General features: G+C 32.5%; 1 protein-coding gene across 1 annotated transcript; it reads right to left on the minus strand.

Moving 5' to 3' along the window:
* Nucleotides 1-7,455: 7,455 nt before the first annotated feature.
* On the minus strand, nucleotides 7,456-20,864 carry LOC107962524 (protein transport protein Sec24-like At4g32640). The gene is made up of 25 exons (XM_016898942.2): nucleotides 20,623-20,864; nucleotides 19,545-20,480; nucleotides 18,427-18,669; nucleotides 18,129-18,203; nucleotides 17,890-17,988; nucleotides 17,669-17,780; nucleotides 17,116-17,243; nucleotides 16,374-16,493; nucleotides 15,479-15,559; nucleotides 14,443-14,520; nucleotides 14,216-14,308; nucleotides 13,582-13,636; nucleotides 13,367-13,443; nucleotides 12,524-12,595; nucleotides 12,266-12,349; nucleotides 11,471-11,590; nucleotides 11,293-11,361; nucleotides 10,353-10,430; nucleotides 10,097-10,235; nucleotides 9,648-9,812; nucleotides 9,268-9,413; nucleotides 9,017-9,196; nucleotides 8,290-8,378; nucleotides 8,133-8,164; nucleotides 7,456-7,979 (listed from the first exon to the last, which is right to left on the minus strand). Exons 2-25 carry the CDS (start codon nucleotides 20,409-20,411, stop codon nucleotides 7,873-7,875), a joined length of 3,309 nt encoding a protein of 1,102 aa, XP_016754431.2. The 5' UTR covers nucleotides 20,412-20,480; nucleotides 20,623-20,864; the 3' UTR covers nucleotides 7,456-7,872.
* Between the last annotated feature and the right edge of the window lie 1,500 nt (nucleotides 20,865-22,364).

The raw sequence follows: 22,364 nt of genomic DNA on the forward strand, positions 1-22,364 counted from the left end.
CAGGGGCTTAACTGCTGGGCAACTGGACGGAGATGCAAAAGCAGTGTAGAGCAAGGATAAGCAAAAGGACCGATGAGCTTGTTGCTAAACGTCAGCAAGGAGGAGCAAAAGGAGTTGCCTTGGAATTGCAAATGAGAGAAAAATAGGGGGAGATTTTGTTGTGAGTCTCCTTTTATTTTGAAAGTATTAATATATATATTTGATATGATTGTGAGTTTGAACTATTTGGTTAAATAAGAAATCGATGGTTTCGTATTATAAAATTATGAGAGGATTAAATCATTGTAAAATTAATTGAACTAATAAAAAAATAATTGAATTGATTAAAAACTATTTGAATAGGATTTTTATTAATTTAAATATTTAATTTTGTGATTATAATTTATAAAATGAATGTTTGGGTTTATATTATTATTTATTATTTTTCTGATTTTTTATTTTTATTTGGGGATTGATGGTCTAATTTGTTTAACAGTTGATTCTTACAACATTAATATTTTAATCTCTCAACTTAAGAACTTGTGCCTCATTGATACCTAATTTATTTTTTGTACCTAAATGATATTTGAACTTAGAAAATGTTAATCAAGTTGTATTCTATTGTAATTATATTTTGTTTAGCCCAAACTCGAATTGAATTTGAATTTCATGACTTCTCATATTATTATGTCATAATAATTTTATTATTTTATTAAAAATGAGAAAGAAGATAAAAAATAGTTTTTTTAAAAAGGTTTTGAATGAAACAAAAACATCATAAAATAATCAAAAGATTAATTAAGCTCATAATTAAAAATTACAATGAATATAACCCCTAATCGAAAATTATTATGTAATAAATATAAAAATGTTGGAAATTAAAAAATAAAAAAATTTATTAAATCTATAAAAAAAGTCTTAGAAGAAAAAGTAAAAAAATAAATAAATCCTTAAAAAAATTATCCTATAGGACATCTAGTAATAATAAAAAAAACAACTAGAGCCTCTTGTTAATGGAAATTGTTGTAACCATTAATAAATATTGACATGTGACATGCCACATAGATAATATGTTGACTTGGCATCCCACATCAATATATATTTAAAAAATAAAAATCCTAAAAAATTATTATACATGTATTCCCATAATGAATTTGGAGACATAATCATCAAAGTTCATTTGAATCTAGACACTAATATGTTTAGGTTATTTTAGATGCAATTCAACATTATCATAAAAATTATTAAAAATATAAATAATCATTATTAATAAAATTATAAATAACCTTTTTTCTAGAAATTATGGCAACCCTAGTTTACAAACACACAATCAATACACAATTTCAACTTCGCTAAAACACATAATCAACCTTAAAAATTCAAGAGTAGTTTCGAAATTCACATCGTATACATTATTCTTTTGAGAACATTTTGTTTTGTTGATAGTATCACATGTACATAAGTTTATGTTAATGGAACAAGTCTTGTATATGGGAGGAGAAATATTGATGAATTATTACAGGTTGAATTGAGTAAATTTGAGTTCAATGTTGAAATTCGATTCACATGTGGATGATTATATGTTATTTTTTTTATGTTATTTCAACTATTTAAATTCCTTCGATGGTTGGTTATTATGAATTGGAAGTGTTTAAAGTGTGAAATTAAATTTAATAATAATAAATTAAGTGAATAAAATATCAAAAATTATTTTTGAAAATCGAATATAGCATCGTTTATTTGGACTCTTTGTTGGTTCAAGTAAAGAGTGTTATATTAACAATCAATTAGATTGGTTCAAGTAAAGAGTGTTATATTAACAATCAATTAGATAGATTCCAATAAGGAAATATTTTCAATACACCTATCACATTCCACAAATGTAAATTTTCAAGTCATGTTATCTCTATTATCTTGCTTAAAATTGTTTCTTGTTGTATCCTACTGTGTTAAAGCTTGCTTGTAAGTTTTCTCAACCTCACCTCCAGAAACAGTGGAATTACTTGTTGTTTGGGGTTTTGGAATCACAATTTTCATGTTGGTTGCATGTCTTGTTTGACATATCTTTCAATATGAAGAACGAGAATTGAACTTGAACACATTAGCCTAACTACAATGATTAGAAAGTCAAAACCATCCAACTATTGTTTTTGTAATGTATCTTTCCATGTCGAAAAAATCAATTTTAAGATTAAATTTATTAATTTGAGTCATTTAAAAAGTTGAAACGAGGACGTCATGAGTGGAATATGGGAGTGAGAAATGAAATTAGTTAGTAATTATATTGATTAGGTTATTATACAAATAATACAGGGAGTAAATTGTAAGGTTAATTAAATGAGGAGATTTGGTTAAAACTTTATGTAAGCCCTTATTGTGCAATTAAGCCAAGGATTAAAAGACTAAAAAACCATTATTAAATTTGGTTTAGTGGATTGTAATGAAATGATTGCTTGATTGCCACTATTGAAATTTTGAGAAAATCATGACCATTGAATTTTCATTAATTATGTTTAATTAAAATGTAAAATTATAATATTAACATAATTAGTTATTGATCTTTCTCCACCGAAATATCTTGAGGAAAGTTTGGTCTCTCATTTCTCACTACTGCCGTAGCTTATAACTAAAAATTGATGAGTATTTCCTTTTGATTTTTGTTGGATATTTTGATATAGATGATAGATAAACATAGCACAAGTGTGTTAAATTCATGAATTAACTTTTAAGTTTTGATTATATCTCCATTATTGGATTGGAAGTTTAGATGTCATGGTTGAAGAGGGTTAAGTTAACTTATGTTAAAAATCATGTTAAAATTGTAGTGGGTGGAGTTTGTTGAAGTTGAATTAAGTTTTAGTTGTATAGATAATTATGTATCATTAAATACCTAGGAATAGGAATTTTGAGGTTTGATAATGATTAATGGTAAGGCCCGATCAAGAAAATTAAAAGATGAAGGATTCTCGGATATTAAGGTTTAAAAATAATTTATTTGTAAAGTAAGCAATTATGCTTGATTCTTGGCTTTATGTTTGTTGAATATGAACTATTGTTATTTTTGTAATTGAATTCTCAAATGTAGGGCGAAAATGAGACTATATTGTCGAGGATCTAAGGTGATAGCAGGCCATGAATAGCAATATCGGTTTGTGTTTGCATAATTTATTTTTGCTATATTTATTAAATAATTAAATTAAAAAATAGAAATATAATTGATGACATATATATATATATATTTTCATGTTTGAGGACTTGATGGTAATTGAAATAAGGTGGAATATACTCAGTTAAACACAAAAGTGTGTACTGATTGCATATGCATATAATTTTGTTTGTGATTATGTAATGAAAATTATAAACGATATGTGCCATAACGATATTAGACTTTGAATGCTACTATGAATTTATAAATTTAGTGTATAGTTAAATGATATGATTATTAGTAAATTTTATAAAGTTATATGTTTGAAATGTGATATTTAATGATTTTTTTTTGTGATTGTAATTTAATTATTAAAGAAAGAGGAAAATGTCCTATTAACAGTGTCGGATAAAGTTATGGGTATATTTGACATGTCATTGGGCCTGCCTTTATCAATTAGTACATATTATTGGTTTAGATCTCAAGATTAACCATGCAAGTCTTGAGACTAAGTGCCCTGTATCTTGAGACAATGGCACATTGAAACTAAAATAGATTTGTCATGTTTCAAGTCTTGACACAATAATCACTTGTCTCGAGACATTCAAACAAATAGGCTAAATGAAGAAAATAGGGACAGGATGTCTCAAGACATGATCCCTAATGCCTCAGACATATCTGTATCAAATCAAAATAGTAAGTTAAGGAAGGTTTGTCTCTAGACATAGTATCATTGTCTCGAGACACGTTATTAAGTTTTGATATTAAGAGTTGGAATTCGAATCCCAACTCTATGTTTGACCCCGTGTAAACCCTAAACAATATATACATGAGATCAATTATCATTCATTGAATTATTTTTGTGCGAATAATTAAAAATTATATGCTACTTAATTGTTCGAATGTTGTGTTATTTGTCAAATGATATTGAATTAGTTGGAGTTGCTTCGATAATATAATATGATGTCATATATTTAAAGCAAACAATCAAATCAAATGCGGACGTGACATGTTGACTCCAAAAATAAATTATCTTCAATATATCAATCACATTCCATGAATGTAGATTTTGTAGTTATGTTATGTCTATTATCCTATTTTGGATTGTTTCCAACCAATATCATATGGTGTCAAATCTTGCTTGTAGGTTTTCTTAACCTTACCTCTAAAAGGCAGCAGTATTAATGTCCGTTGGGGGTTTCAAAATCACAGTGTTTTAATAGTTAATACATTGTCTCTTTTTATATATATAAATAAAAGATGAGGAATAATATATTTATATCGGTGTAAAATTAAAATAATTTTAATCATTTCATATATTTTTTGTACGATTAATATTTTAATGATTCAACTATTAAATTTATCAATATAATTGTACTTATCATATATGTAAAATTTTGAATCGATCCGATATTTCTGTCATATTTATCAAGAAAAGTGTATATACTAATATTTATTAAACAATTGAAATTTTTTTACATAAAATAAATAGTTAAAAAATTTTAATTTATGTTAAATTTGATATGCATGATTTATATGAATGAAATATGAAATATGATGGTTAGATCGTTAACATAATAATCATACAAAAATATATAAAAGGTGTAAAACTATTTTTAGTGTAAGTGGATCCTTTCCACAAATAATTTAAATTTTATTAACAACAATGTATAACTAAATTGATGGTAACGGCAATGAAAATAAGTAATATTTTTAATAAGAAATTAAAATATAATAGTTGATTTATTGATTTTTATATTTGAAAAGATATATGTCATAAATAAAATATAATGGAGAATGAATTATTCAAGTTTTATGAATAATAATTTATTTTATCTATGTAAATAAAAAAATAATGTAAAAATAGTAAATATTTAATTTAATAAAAATAATCAATTAATAAATTATACATTAATAAGAAAAATTAATTTTATCGATAATAAAAATAATTAATATTTTATTTCAATGAAAAAGCAAAGATTAAATAATTAGTTTTAAAAATTTTAATGAGAAAATAAAAAAACCTTATATATAAGAAAAATTGATAGAAAAGTTAGTTAATATTTAATTAATAAAGACAATCAATTAAGGAATTTTACTTTTTCTTATTATTTTAATAATGATAAAAAGCAGGATTGAATCATTTAAATTTTAACATTTTTTTTTTTACTCTACGTTTGATAAATTGAAAAATTAAGTGTTAAACTGAATTTTTTAAACACTTTGATAAACTATAATGAAGATTATTAAAAATTATAGAAAATGATAAGTAGATAAATACCAGTTTATCACTTAATGGGAATAAATTCAATGGTTTATTTTATTTTATTTCATTTAAGATTATATTATAATTTAATTATATTTAGTATTTTATTTTAAATAAAATATTAAATATATTTTATAACTTAAATTCAACACTTAATTTTTCGAATTCGATTCGATAGGATAATATAATTTTAAATAAAATAAAATAAAAATGGTAGATATTCTACCTGCTTTATCATTTTTTACACTTTTTTTGTGAAAAAAATTATACCCAATGAGTTATCTTAAGTATTTAAAAAAAGGATTAAATTGTTAAAAATATTAATTGTTAATTTATTAAATTTGGAAGTAAAAGTTTAAGCAAATAATGGATGAAGAATAAAAGGATCCTTGGATTCAAGTTTCTGGGAATCTTATGAACAAAAACAATTCTGGGTTTACATGTTGCATATCGAATTTCAATTGTTAAATTGTTTTTTTGATCGAAACGATTGCTAAAATCCAATTTTGGAAGAGAAATAGTCAATAATAGTTACAATTAGGCCTTATATATAATACAGCCAAAAATCCGAGTCTGTCAAGAAAATTCAACAGCTTACTAAAAGAAAGTGAAATGGCGGTTGGAAAATCCGATCTAACATGGCACCTGGTGGCGGCACAATGGGCACAAATGACTCGTCTCCAGCCACCTAAAAATGCAGTGGCTGTGATATACATGTCCGCAAGGCATCGACGCCACTTCTTCACCTTCCAGAACCTCATCCAAACAGATACTACATTCCCATTGTTTCCTTGAACTCAATCCCTCAATCCTCCCCCTTTTCTTCAACGGCAAGAAAGCTTCATCCTCCCCCAATTTCACCCTTTTCAAGGACTGAATAAATGATCTACTCGCCGGCTTGAAATTCAACGCCGCTAATGAACCATCATCATTGGTGGCCTGAACCAGTAGTTCGACAAGCAAAGTTATCGTTTGGCGTCGGAGGTTAAAAGGGTCGGTGTTAATCTCCCATGCAAAAGACAAGATATCATCAATGGCAGTTCGAAGGAAGTCTGGGGATGCACCCGTGTTGGCCAACATTAGAGACACCACCTTTGGGCCGTACTCTTGTGATAAGAACCAGTCTCGACGACATATGAGTGATCGATGAAAGGATTCCAAGGTTGTTCCGTGAGGTGAAACGTATTGAAACGCCAATCCTATGATGAAAACATGGTGTGGGATCCGAGAACAGAGTTGTTCTAATGTACTATCTTGTTCTTGCCTAATCTTGAAACAGTAATTGGAAGCCATGGGAAGGGGATTTGGGAATGGGGCGTTTTTTGAGGGAAGGGGGTTGTTGGTATGTGAAAAAACAGGTGTTTTAGTCGAAGTAGTGGGCTTTTCTTGATGACGGTTTTTGGAGCAAGAAATCACCGACTCTTATATACGCTTTATTGTCCTTGATGTTCATGTCAGTTGGCTTTTATTTATCCCTTCCTTTTTCTTTTCCCAAATTTAACCCTTTGTTTATCCAGTTTTATCCTTTATTATTTATTTTCCTTTTGCACTCTATTGTTTTTTGTTTTGCCAAATTTAACTCAGGAGTATCTCTTACAGGGTATGGGAATTTGCTATATTGCATGTTCCTACAAATTTTTTTGTGAACAGTTAATAATTCTCAAATCAATTCAACCATTATAACTCTTTTTCCTTGGCCTTACAGAAATTGAAGGTGAATGATTTGGGGCGTTCACCATTAATATTGGTTTTTAGTCCAAACTTTTATTCTGATACAAGTCTCTAGTTGTTCATTTTGATTTTGTTTCTACATTATATTATTTGATTTCACTTATAGCTATAAATTACTATGAATGTACATTACACAAATGTTTTATGACTGAAGATAGCAGCCCTGTAGGTCATAAATGTTGTAATTTAAATTTCAAACTTTTTGAAGGCTCAAGTTACTAACAAGTACTAAAGTTTGAATCTCACTAGTATACACCAGGTAAAGTTTATTTAGCCTTTAAATGGAAAATAAGGGATAACCAAGAAAAAAACAATCCCACGAATGGGAAGCAAAAATCTGAATATATATATGTATATATTCAATTATTTTTACTTGAAGTAACTTCCACTGTAATATCAAGTAGGGTGAAACTACAAAATCCTCTATTTAGCAAAACTTAGCTGAAATTGGGTTTCTAGGAAAAAAAATAATTGATTGAGATCCTAAATATCAGAAATACGTCTCATCTCCAAATGCATCACAAAAGTTGGATGATCATAAACAAACTGATAAATGCATAAACCCCCCCAAAAAAAAGGAAAAAAAAGAAGCCCCATTTTCACTCAGAATTGCTACTCAATATGTATGAGAAACTCCAAGTTGGAAGCCATTTAGATGCTTGTCATCTGACATGCAACTACTTGCTCTGTGCTCCATGCAATGCCGAACAAAAATCTGGTACTCTGAGCTGAATCAATCAAACTTGAAATATTATGACATTTTCATTTGGATTTGCCGATGAATATGTACGAGAAACTCGACATAAGAGGGACTGCTTGCATTCTTGTCTTCTACCATGCATGAGAAGAACAGCATTCCTGGAAAATGTAACAATTTCAAGTCATGACAATGTCATAATTGCATAATACACCTAGTCAACCTATCCACATGTATTTTGGCTAATATTCCACACAGATTATTTTTCAAGCAGTATCATAGTTTGCATGAGAGGGAAAGTTTTATGCACTGACCTGATGGATCCCCTTTCTTGCACAATGTCAAGCTGTGAAACAATATAAAGATTAAATGCAATTAACAGAGATATACTTCAATTTTTTTATTAAATAAATGGAATAAAGATTTGGTTTAGGAATAAAGTAAAGCTAAAGAAAGAACCATTAATCATACCGGAGATAGGAACATCTTTGGCGCCGAACCACATTTACTACATCATTGAACTTCTTTGATAATGGATTGTCATATTGCTGAATCACAAACTGAACATACAGAAATGTTGAGAAAAGGGCGTAAGTGTCCGTATTAGGCATGCAAAAGGGTCAAGACACAAAATAACAATGAACAACTAATTACAAATTAATACTCCCATCCTTTTCCATAGTTCCTTCCAAACTTATTACAGGAGATTCACTAACCCAATAATCCTAACAATTGAATCCAAGGCCACTTATTTGAGTGTCATACTATTAAGTTATCATGCAGAAGACCTTTCAAGACAGTTATCATCCAATAAAAAAATTACATACTCCCATAAATCACAAAGAGAAGTTCACACTATTAAAACAAAAAGGAAACAAAGAATGCAAGACCAAGTGCCATCATAAAAGGAGTTTAAAAGCCACTAAAATCAAAACATGGATGTGACAGATTCAATATATAATGAGCAATCTGACTTATAGCATTTAATAGCGAAATTATTCAAATTAGGGTAACAATAATACATTTGCTTATCAAGGCCAATGCATAAATCTGACCAGGCTGGAAACACAAATTGAGATGCTCAATAATTTGTGTGATTATGGGCATTCTCACAAGTTGTTTCTTTTTAAATTAACCTGTTAATGAGGATTTATGTGGACATACACACTTCAGGAAAAGAAGAAGAAGAAGAGAAAACCTGAGTAGGGGCTTCATCAACTGAGGTAAAGCCAAAAAGTTGTTGCAAGATGCTTGAATCCACTGAGCTCCCAAAATATATTAAAGCATCCTCACCATTCTCCAGAAAATAGATTCCATCATCGCTGACATGTTCACTAGATAGAGGGATTATAGGAGGAAGAACAGACTCATCTCCTTCCTGTCAAACAAGCATAAACTGTCTGTTAGCATGGTTGAAATACTCTGGACTGTAAAACTAGAAATATTTACCTTTGTACTAAGGTTGTGAATAGCAAACATCCTAGGGTAAACCAATGGCACTGCCAAAGGAGTAGAAAGAGAGGAAACATAATTGAACCAGAAGGAACGGTCATCTATTCTGCCATCATTCCGCAATCCTGTACTCTTCATTAGTGCTGAAAAAAGAAAAAGGGGGAAAAAAATGCACCAACATTATCAACCAATGGAAAACATTTAATTTTTTTTTCTTAAGATGACTGAACCACTGCCATAGTATATTCAAGAATGGTAGAGAGAAGAAGTTTGAAGATGCAGGTTGACTCAAGATAATAATAATAATGGAAGAGAATGAGATAACCAATAATCTAAGAATGAAATCAGGTATATAATTAGCAAAAAAACATATATACCAAGGGTGTATAGGGGAAGTAGCTTCAGGGCCTCAGGAAGAATAAGCTGTCCAGATGATGATACAGTGGCGCAAAATTTACGATATGAAAACAAAATGTTGATGCAAAGATTTGTCACTTGTTCCCTCACTTGCACAAGTGGGCTTGTAGGAATTTCAATGGCAGCTGCATCCAAGGTAAATTAGAAAAAGGCAATACATGGTCAGTAAAGAAAAATGCCTCAAAAACTTTTTCAGATAAAAAACCAACACCTCATCTGTATAGAAAAGATTCGATTCATAATTTGAAAAACCATGCAGACAAGGAGAATCTTCAAATAATAGTTTGAAGCAGAGAAAACATAACATAAGAGGGGAAAGAACAATTGACAGAACCAATAAACATGCACAAGCAACTCACCAAATAGGTAAAAGAAAGTAAAGGAAGATGTACAAAGCAGACTCAAATACCTCGTTTTAATAAACATGCAAACTGAGTATCCAAGTCAGCAGAGCGAAACAAATTACTTAGCATATTTGTGCATGGCAAGGATAAGTTTGTAACTCGAATTCTTCTTTGGCCATAAACAGTGGTATAGAGAAGGGCACACTGGAAGGTGAAAGCCAGAAAATTATAGAAGAGTTAGACCTATCAACTTCATGAAATTAAAAGAAAAGGAAGGAGGCATGATGGACATTAAAAGTCCAGGCAGTATTAAGTTAGAACCTGAAAAGCACATTCAGAACCATCTTGTAATTTGTCATCATGCTTTAGGGTTACCAATATACATTTGTCACAGTCAATCTGCATAACAGAAAGGATTGGTCATGAATGAAACAAATTGATAAAAAAGTCAAATTGCTAGGTGAAACTTAATCATGTCAACAATCCCTCCTAGCAATAAAACATGCAAAACCCCTCTCTCAAGAAAAAAGTTAATACATATAAGAAGCAAAGTAACCAAATTCATGAGCTCTAAAAATATGGCCCACAGGAGCACATAAATACATATGCGACCTGGGAGTATGTTGAATAAGGAATATCTCATAATTGGTTATATGATACTAAATATGAAAACTACATACAAATTGTTTAATATAAGAATTGATGTATCAGTATCTTAACCTCAGTTTTCTTCAAGTAACCAAGTTACATACACTCAACACCTCAAACAGATTATGAAGGTATAACTCTTCAAACAGAACACAAAACAAAGTAAAATTTAAACATGCCCATGCGGAAAAATATCTATAAACCAAACATATAACAAACAACGAAACCAACCATCTAGAAGCATTCATATACAATATTGACTTAAATCACAACACCACAAAAATGTAAAATCTTTTTGATAAAAGATTATAGAACCATCGATTCAATTTCAAACACTGGGGGATTGTAACTAATATTTTAGTAATAAATCCTTCAATACATCAGTTCACGAAATAAGACTATTCACCAGGTAGGAGCATTTTATCCCAAACAATCACCTCTATGAAGCTTATGCTTTCCTAAGCTCAACTTCTCAATCATTCTCTAATTGAGAATCAGATAAAAATTGTAGTGAAAATCATTCTCTAATTGAGAATCAGATAAAAATTGTAGTGAAAAAATTGCTAAAAGACAATAATGACAAATATAACAGTATTTTTCAAAAAGCACAAACCCCAGGTAGGTCAATGTCGGTCGGAATGCGTTTGCAAAAGTTTCCAGAGTAATCTTGAACTTGAATACCCTACAAGTATTCAAAAGGGAAAAAGATCAAAGTTAAATTACCATCATAATGTGATGAGAATTATCAATATTTCACTTTATGAAACAGACAAAACATCAGAAAATGATACCTGGCTGCATCTCACACGCATTACAGCCTCAAAACCTTGGGGCCTGGTGATGTTCCATCTAAGGTCATTGTAGAGCTTTGCAGAATCAGATACTGCAGAGAAGGGGTAATAATAATACACCTGTAATTTAGAGAGAAAAGTGTTGAAATGCGAGTCTTCCACTCAAAAAATAACTATGTTCTGCTGGTACTGAGGACCTAATACATAGAAGCTCAACAACTACGGATTTGATAGTGAATAATAAATAGATCAATACACAGTCAGGCTCTCAAGTTTCACCAAACATGCATCAGGCCAAAAGTTAGTTACTGAGATGGCACTAATTGGAATAGAATTTTAAAGCCAGCCAACATGCAAGGTTTGCAGCTAGGCAGTTTGCAAACTTTAAAACGTTCCTTCAAACATGCATGCTCTCCTAAATGAATTAATGGTTAACAGCTACTTAGGTGAATGCTGATTTGTAATAAAAAATGTACTCTGTTTTACAATTTCAAGCAAATTAGTCTCAACAGTTTTTGTTAAAAAGTTATAATTTTAAATCGCAATACTTATTCCAAAAGCTTGAATTTTGTCAAGGATAATGTATATAAGAATTTTCAATAAGACTTTAAAATTATAGAAAGTAAATTAAAGTGAGAGAACAGTGCAGGTGGAAATTCAATTTGAAGCAGCAAGAGTAACAACCAACTTGTACATTCAGCATTTCTACACATGTATGGGTTTTGGGGGATAACAATTTGTATTACATTATCAAGCAGTGAAACGGGAAAAATCAAGGTAAATATCAATTAATACCTGGCCTCCAGTTGTTCTTGGTATAACGGAGATGGAAGCAATGTCGACATATGTTTGAGTAGTGACAAATACATCAACACAAACCTGGCACATATTGCAATATAAGAGCATGGTAAAATAAAGAGAACTAAAAAGCAGTTATAGCCATAGATCAATGTAATGTAACCAATATGATTTTAACAAACATTCATCATGCAGAAAACAATTTTTTAACCATTTTACAATGATATTAGAAGAAAGAAATTACTTGAGATTTACCTGATACTCAGCAAATTCAATTGCCATTGTCTTGAGAATTTTGTCCGCTGGAAGAAGTAATTTATGAGCCTCCTAATCAAATAGAAACGAAAAAAAGTTTATAAAACAGAAGCACAATGTTATCTTTCATCGGGAAAAAAGTAGTTCCAGCTTCAATAACAAGTACTAGGAATCTCATCATACAAACAAATATATTATTGGAGGTTCAATATGAAAGAGCATAAAAACAAGATAATCATATTTGAAATATGAAAGCGTTTTGCTTATTTCTTCTTTCTCCTAGATGGAGACTCACGCACACCCACAGTCAAGTGAAAGTCACAAGTCCACCATAAAGGTGACTATATGAGATAACTATACGCAAGTATAATCAATAACCACACCCAAAAGGCCTAACTTTTGAAAACCTAAAAAAGAATACAAGAATTAGAAAGCAAGTCAGTAGCCCTGCAAAAATATCACCTTTCGGATAGGAAAACTTGAATATGGTTAAGCATGGAACTTGAAAGAAGATTATCGATATGTTCATCAAAAGATAGAGAAGCATTTCAATTAATAAATCAACTTCTCATGTAGTAACCATCCCAATCTTCTGAACACACAAAAGAATCAATATGCAAGCTAAAAAGATAAAACAGGTTCCAGAGATGAGATGCAACAGTCATAACTCAGAAATCAGACAAACAAACACAAGGTTCCACATTTTTGAATGTAACTGTGCAGGGATAACTGCTTCCCTAAAAGAACAACTATTCTAAGCTTAAAAGAAATAAAAAAATAATGCACCATTATTCAATAAAATGCAGAGATAGAGAGTGAACAATTTTAAAAAGATCTGCAAACCTTTTCTCCAGCAGATATGTTAGTTCTTCCTTCAGCCTCTCTAGAAGAAAGGGCACCAATGCCAACAGACGGCATGACTGTCAGGAAAATTATATATATACACATCCATTAGAGAACCGTAGAAAAAGATACGTCAACTTTTATGGTATAAGAGGTAAGAACTGTTTTATATACATCTCAAAACACGAAAATGTTTTGTACGTATATAGGCTTACCTGACTGAAATACTAGAAGCTTGCCCCCAGTACTTTTCACGGCCAAGTATGAAGCCTGAAATATAAATAGAATAGTGAGATATAAAATTTTACACGTTTGTATACAGGAATTACCATATATTCTAATCATCATCAGGCCTTACTTTCAGGATAACCATAAAAGTCTAACTTTGATCAGTCATCGACCTTTCTTCATCAAGTACAAAACCAGAAGCCAAATACTTCAAAGCAAGCCAAAGTTACAATCATAATTTGCTTAAGCAGAGGTTAAGTTTTTTGCTTTTAAAAACCATGAAGCAATCACTCTTCATTAGATTCTAGCAATAATTAAAGCACTTGTTAACTAGGAAACAGATTAACCTACGACAAAAACCATGTGATTCTAGCTATAGAATAGCAGTAAGTTATTTGACTTGCTATACAATTTGGAAAGCATATGCAAATCCCATTGCCACCTGGGGCTAGCTCGGGTAGTAGGATCAGTGGGGTTCGGGAAACTGTGTGATCATAGGCTTGAACCCCAGTGATCTCTTCTGGTATCAGATAAAGATATAAATTATCTCATTAAGGATTAAAATCTGCAAAGCAAAAGAAATGCTATACTAATTTATAATATAAACTTGTAATGACTTACCTTGATTGCAGCACCAAAACATGACTCAGCAGTTGTACTACTCTGAAACATTGTTGGGATGTTTTCAAGCAATAGTTCTAAATGCTGGCGGCACTGAATCCTCGGAACAAAAAAAACCAAGTCAGAACAAAATACTTGAGAGGTCTTAAATATGACATCATAGTAAATTAATAATTAAGAAACTTCAACTGGTATAAGAAAAAAATTCTCATATATTAAGAACTAGCCTCAGAAAGCTGAACGATAACATCTGTTTCAAGAGGGGTATAGACGTCTTGTATGTCAGGAACAATAAGCATCAATGGCTGCAAAATTTAAGGCATCAAAATCAGCTAACATTTTGAGGAGGTTCTTCAGTAGATAAAATCAGAGAAAAAGATCATATAAAAATTAAATGCAAAGAGCTTTTAGTGATAAATAAAATTTGGAAATGGACACAACGCATTCCTGTTATATTCAAAATAAAATCTCGATTTCCAGAGACAGAAACAGCTAATGGAGGAAGATGGACCAAGCGAGATGGTCTCCTCAAGAAAACCATGAAGGTTAAATAAAACCTTCTCACAGCAACCCCAATCCCCCCATGTAATGTGGGCTCACAAACACATTTGACACGTTATTAGCACCATGTTTCTTTCTATCCCCACCGACCAAGCAGGGGATTTTGAGATAAGTCAAAGCAACTACTGTTTGTTACCATCCCAAGTAACATGGATTCACAAAATACATTTTACACATTATTAGCAACGTGTTTCTTTCTATCCCCACCAACCAAGCAGGGGATTTTGGGATAGGTCAAAGCAACTACTGTTACTATCATGATCTTAGATATTGAGATGAGTAAACATAATTTCCACAGTTTAACCACCTTTCTTATATGCGTGTGCTACTTAAACCACTCATAGAATTTACTCAATAAAACCACTTAAATAATAAGAGAACCATCCAAACTGCAAGCACCAAAATCATATTTCTGCCCTCCTGTAGGTAGCACCAAATTCAAGCTTCCAACATGCAAGCCAGCCCAGAATGTGTTTAGTTTGCCGTAGTTTCATCAATGGCAATACTAACAAAAAGAAATACTTAAAACCTCTTAAATATGTTAGGATATTCTTTAAGTCATTTTTGCTAAATTGACTTCTCTTTCACAAATATATAGCACATGATGAAACCAAGAAAAAGAATCTTCTACTCAGTACAATAATAGCCAGGAAGATGGAATGTTTGATACAAATGGAATGAATGATTGTAACTAATACTGACCTGTTGTAGGGCCCGCTTTAAATTATAAAAATGGATTGTTGAGTCAAATGTTGCTATTCCCACCAGAGTTCGAGGACCTTCCTGCAATAAGCAATTAATACCTCAACCAACTGAATTTCCTTGCCTTGTATGAGTGTTCAGAATGAAAAACAGCAGATGCAAGCCATGTATCAACTCAACCAAAACTGGAAAACAGATCTCATTCGAAATATAGCTATTACCCAAATCAACAATCCATATTAGATTTTCAACCATTAGATACTCACCTACAACAAAGCTTAAAATCCTCAGCTGCAAATATCCAAACTGACTCAAAGGTCAAGTGGAGCCATTTACAGTTCACAACCTCTATTTTGTTATTACAACAAAAATTTATGTTTCAACTTTTTTCTTTAATGCATAAACAATTTAGTTTGAATTTTCAAGCAAACAAAGAAATGCAAAACACACAATCAAGAAACTGAAGAAAAACTAAAAATTGGACCAGAGGGAGAAATGCATTTTAAAAACACAGCTCAGTTCTTATTTACCAAGGCAGAGTGGTGATCAAGAACTTAGCATTGAGATACAATTATTTCTATGAAAATGCTTACACACATAACTCACACAATAATAACAAGAAAATAGGTCACAGTCATGATCGGTTCTGATAATGGAAACAAACAGTAGAAGCCCATATCTTTAGCAATAAACAGGCAACAATTAATGCACAATTTTGATACAATAATCTAAAACCTTTTGCAATTAACTATTAACAAAAAAATAATTGATCAAAACACACAATATAATCTTCTCAATATAATCGCCATATCTGCCAATAAAATGCAAAGAGAATAGGGAACAAGTAAACCATAAGAAGAAAGAACCAAAGACCAGTGATTCTAGAGAAACTCACTGGAAGATCAGAAATGACTTGATTAATGGCACTGCAAGCGGCAGCAGTAGCACCAGTCTGTATGGCATTCATGGATACATCAATTAGGAAAAAGTACACAGCTGGCATTGGATCACGGACCTGGACATGAGAAATTCAGAACAAACAAATGAATTATCTTCTTACAAGTTAAAAAAGAAACAAGACAAACCGCAGATGCAAGAAATAAAGAAACTAAGAAAGCCCCAGGTGAACCCTGATCACAATAATTTCACACAATTAAATTCTAGCAAATGTTAGCACAATTTTTTAACTGTTATTATTATTATTATCATCATCATCATCATCATCATCATCATCATCATTATTATTCAACCTTTGTCATTTTTGGCCATCTTGATCTTTTGGATATTACCCTGAATGCTTGATTAAACAAAGTTGTACAGGAAAGATCCAGTATCTCAACTACTTTACCACAGTATGGCACTTGATCAGATAGAAAAGTGAGGCAAAAAATGCATCTTCCTGCTGGGGAGACATTGCTTTGAGTTGGGTATAGGCATATCATCCTCATTATGCTTTAATCAAATGTTTACTAATCACACCATTCATATATGATCCAAAGATGCCCACATACATCTATCTTATAATTGATACTTGAGCATTTAATAAAGAAAAAGAGATAGAGAGGGCTACAATTAAAGAAGATAGAAATTTAAAAGTTAATCAATTAAAAAGTACAAATTTATAAATGTTAACAAACCATGTACTCCTTTGAAGCAACAAATTCAACTGCTCCTCTACACAGCTCAGGCCTTTCATCAGCATCTCTACGCCTGCCATCAGGACCAAGGTTGCAGTGGTAGTCACGAGGAGTTTCATCAGTAAACCCTGAACGAAAATAGTACAAGCAATTACATTGCCACCTTACTACATTACAGCAACACAATCAGAGAGCAGCAATAGAGAAGGATTTCTTTGGTCATGGTATTTGCTTGATATATCAAAAGCATTTTATGCTTGAAAAGAGGAAACCTTAAAACTGATAAAGTCCAACAAACTAAGAATAGAAGCATGCATCCGTTTGTAATCTAAGGAACCCTACAGCTACTACCAAAAAAGAGCTCTCAAATCATTATTATTATGACTAGTCTCCTATTTAGCTCCCAAAGTCTAAGCACAACTAATCAATGAAATTTTGTCACTTTTTGACAGTGACACGATGCAACAGACTGGTATGAATATAAAAATAAGTTAAAATACACAAGATACTGCAAAATATATGAGATGAGCACACAAAGATGATTAATACTGACCACATAAATTGCAGATAAACTTTCTTCCCTGATCAATGAACTTCATGAAAGGATTTATGTAACCTTTGCAACGGGAACATCGAACAGGACCACTTTCCCCAAAATCCACAACCTATAGTAAGAAATGTTCAAAATATGATAAGCAGATCAAATTACAAAATCCATTTGACAACCCGACAGATTGCATAACAAGCTAGAAGAACAAGTACAACTGGCATTACTTGAATAGGGTCCTCTGACGGATGAGGAAGAGCCATTGGCTGAACTAACAAAGCCAACTGCATAGACGATGTTGTCAAAAGGTCGGCTGTGCAAGGGATCTATTAAATGGAAAGAACAATCGATAAGCACTCAAAACATCACAAAGATTACTGGTGGTGAAACTGCAGTGCAAACTTAATCAAAGTATATAAAAGAGTACCAAAAAAAGCCACAATTAATTTATATAGCTTGTTATGACCTGATTGATGGTGCATCTCATATAACGAGGACTGCAATTCCCAGTGTCTCTGACAACGTAATCGCTAGTAGCAGGCTTCAAAAGATTACAAGTGATCAGGAGAAGAAACAAAATTCAAAATTCAGTTATATGTCAAAGCTGTGATTGCATTATGCATACATGCAATGACAACACAGTAAAGAGAGCCAGAACAATGGGCCTAAGTTAAATGAAGATCAAAAGGAATAGCAAATTAGCAAATTCCTGAGTGAATTAAGTAATTTTCTTTCCGTTCTTCTAAAATGATCAAAGCTTTTACCGGAGGAGGATTTGCCGAGTTGCCTTGGCGAGTTTCATACACGATTGGTGAGGAACTTGGAATGGGAATGGGCCTTGGAATTTGATTAGGATCAATCTTCGATGGCCCTGATAAAGGGGCTCCCAGTTGGCCGATAGCAGGTGGAATGGTAGTCATAGCTTGATTTGTAGGTGGTTGTGGCATTCCAAACATTCTTGGAGGTTGTGCTTGAGTAGATCCAGGAATAGGAGGAGCCTGGGCTCCCTAAAACAATTCAAAAAATTCAGAATCTAATTAGTGATGGGAGTGAACAACTTCCAAACACCACTTACCAAGCCAAAACATCCTGTACTTAGAATTTCCTGCACCTCATATAGAATGCCTTAAAATGGTTTCCATTTCCAAGCAACTTCATAAACCTGGCTCAAAGGTTTTAAATATCCACCAACACCAAAATTTCATATGCCAATTGATAAAATTCAATGTAATTAGTGAAGTTCAATAACCAATTTCCAATTGGTTTTGTTATTATGCAAATGCCATTGGTTATACAGTAACAGAATGCCTAATTTTTGCACAGTTCTGTAAGTTTCTGCACAATTTAACTTTCAGCAATTGGCTACAGAACCTCATATTATATCTGCACGTCAATTCTCAAGCCAATCCAATATTTATGATGGTTCAATGAAAACAATATCTTTTTGGATGAATACTGAATGGATGAGATGTTGAAAATAATAATTAGAAAGAAAAAGTTTGAACAACATAGCTATATACTGTAAAGCAATTTACAAGGCATAAACAATTTAATTGTAGAAAAGTAAACCACATCCATCAATTTTCATTCTTCCATTATAAGTTTACTAAAATCTTTCTTCATTTCTATATTGCTTTAGATTTTCTTCAAATTAACAGCTACTAATATAATGCCAAAAATTCCAAACATCAAAGAGGTGCAGATAAAATTTTAGTTACTAAATGCATTATGAAAAGAAAGGAAATCAAAGACCTTGTACACCTTATACAGATTGCTAAATGACCAACTCAACAACAATAAAATCAATGATATACTCCAGTTGTTTACATTTCTTTATGGGAAGAATTCTGAAAGCATAAACTGTAAAGATTGTAGTACTAACCTGCTGAGGCTGCATCGGCCAAGTCTGTGGTCCATAAGGAGAACCTGGAGGTGGTGGTCTAGCTTGAGGCACAGCTGAAAATGGTGATGCTGAAGGCATTGGTTGAACTGGTGGGGAAGTAACAGCTGGACTTCCCAAAACAGAACGCATGGTTGGAGCCTGAGCAGGAGCCCTAGCTGACATCATAGTTAGTGGAGGTCCAACAGGAGGTTGTGAAGCACTTGGAGCAAGAGGAAACTGGGATGCACCAGGCAAAGCTCCCGAAACAATTGCTGGAGGCCCATTACTCAAAGGACCAGCAGGTGCACGAGAGAGGGGCGCAGCTGGACCAGTCAAAGGTGGAGATGACATAAAAACATTCGGGCGAGCACCTGGCATTGGTGGTGCAACTCCACCGCTAGGTGCACCTGAAGATGGGAAAGCGCTAGAAGGTAGAACAGCACCACCTGTTGAAGAAGACAAAGAACCAGGAGGAGGTCTAGACCCAAAAGGGGAAGAGTGACCAGAAGGTTGACCAAGGGGTCTCCCTGGGGGTACATTTGCAGGTAAAGCAGATTGTGGTGGTCCAGTAGGAGGCACTGCAGGTCTTCCCATCATACCAGGTGGCGGACCAGGCCGTGCCATTGGCGGCAAGGCACCGGGGAATCCAGCTGAACCTCCAGATTGAGGAAAGGGAGGTTGTTGACCAAAAGGGGAGGGCCTAGGACCAGAATTGGGCATTGAAACTGGCCGATTTAGGTTCAAATTCTGCATGTTATCAGCTAACGAATTGGGATTGGTTTGATAATTAGGATTAACATTTCGTGGTGGTGGTGGTTGTGAATTGGCGCCGGGTCTAGGTGCCCCTGGAGGCACAGGAGCTGCCATAATTAATCAGAAACAAATTCTAATCCCCTCTTTCAATAACCGTCTATATATTTTGCAACACGATCAAATCTACACAAACCAAAACAACAAAAACAACAATTCTTCAAAAATTCTAAAAGATACACAGTAATAGTAATCGCAAATTAACATATAAAAGAAACTAAGATCGAATGTAATAAAATTGAGAAGAATAAAAAAGGAAATTAAGTACCTGATATCGGAAAGAAAAGGAGAGGTCGGATCTGTGGATGTAAGAAGATAATTAAGTTTAGATCTGAGAGTAGGGTTTTAGAAGGAGAGATCGGAGAAATTAGGGTTTTTTAGGGAAGTATCGGAGCGACCGGAGGTATGGATCTGGGGAAATGATCGGAGAAGGAGAGAGAGACAAAAAAGGCAAATAACGAGAGCGAGAGAGAGAGAGCGACGGTATTTTAACGTTGGCGAAGGAATGGGAGACAAATTTGTAATAAATCTTAATTGTAAAAAAATTATAAATAAAAAAAGGTATAATTAAGGAAAGTATTTTATTTGTCTGAGACTGTTGAAAAAACACTGATTACTTTCACAGACTTACAAATAATAGCCATTTGGATTTATTTACCGGTTTTTCCTTCTGTTCCATTTAAAAATAAATAAATAAATAAGTCACGATGTAGCCTTAGTTAAATTGTAATCTATATTATTATTAGCCTTAGTTCAATTGTAATCGATATTATTATTCGTGTAAAGAGATGTGAGTTTGAAAGCGTTAAAATGCATTATCCTCCTATTAAGAGTTGGGAAGAGGCTATAGATAGTTTTAAGTATTGTATAAGAAAACTTATAATAAGATTAATGTTTAAAAATAATAATAAATAAATTTAATTTATCGTACATTTTTAAACCATAAAAACTTTTTTCTTTTTTCTCCTTTGTAACACCCTTAACCTATATCTATCACTAGAATAGGGTTACAAGAATGCTACAGCAAGTTAACAACAATAAACAAGTAAAATCATAATTATTTCAATATAATTTTTCAAATACCATAAACCAATTGATTTATAAAAATATCTTACATCTACGAGGCTTAAATCGAGCTTTAGGGACTAAAGAATTAATCTTAAAACCTTTAGGGACTAATTTGAAACAAATTAGAAAATTTCAGGAAAATATGAAAAAATTCAAAAACAGGAGACACACAACCGTGTGGAATGCCCCAGGCCATGTAACTTTCAAAGTTGGGACACACAGTCGTGTCCTAGCCCGTGTCTCTGCCCGTATAACTCATTGAGTTGGGTCACACGGTCGTGTCGCAAGCTGTGTGCCAGTCTGTGTAACTCTCTGACTTAGGACACATGGTCATGTCGGAGGCCATGTAACACACTGACTTAAATCACATGGCTGTGGTGGCACACGGCGTGTGGTAGCCCGTGTCCCAAGCCGTGTTCACCTAAATAAACCTTAAACATCAATTTTACCATTTCAAGTTTTCTTGGACTCTAAGTAATCCATATACCAACCATTAGGGTCATTCAAAATGCCATTAAACAAGCTCAATTCATACTAATTCAACCATCTAAAGTGCTTAACCAATGTACCCTCATTGGTACCACAAGTATACACAGTTATACCACGATACAAATCATCAACCAAGACATACAAATTCACACAACTTAAACTTCTAACCATTATGTCTATCATAGGCATCTCAGTTCATAACAATGCAAAATAACTTATTAATCAAACATATGCAATAAATTTGTACCAAAGACATCTTCCTTCATTCACATATATCACAATAAGTTGTCTACTTACACTTAAGCTCATTCTTTATATATATACATGCCAAAACAAATGTTCAAAAGCTACCAAAATTGGATGAATAGTGTGACTTGAGTGCTGATTTGATCGTCCAACCTTCAAAAGTGTCTACAAGAAACATAAATTAACACAAGTAAGCTTATTGAAGTT

The sequence above is a fragment of the Gossypium hirsutum genome, chromosome A06 (assembly GCF_007990345.1).
Source record: "Gossypium hirsutum isolate 1008001.06 chromosome A06, Gossypium_hirsutum_v2.1, whole genome shotgun sequence".
Lineage (NCBI taxonomy): Eukaryota > Viridiplantae > Streptophyta > Magnoliopsida > Malvales > Malvaceae > Gossypium > Gossypium hirsutum.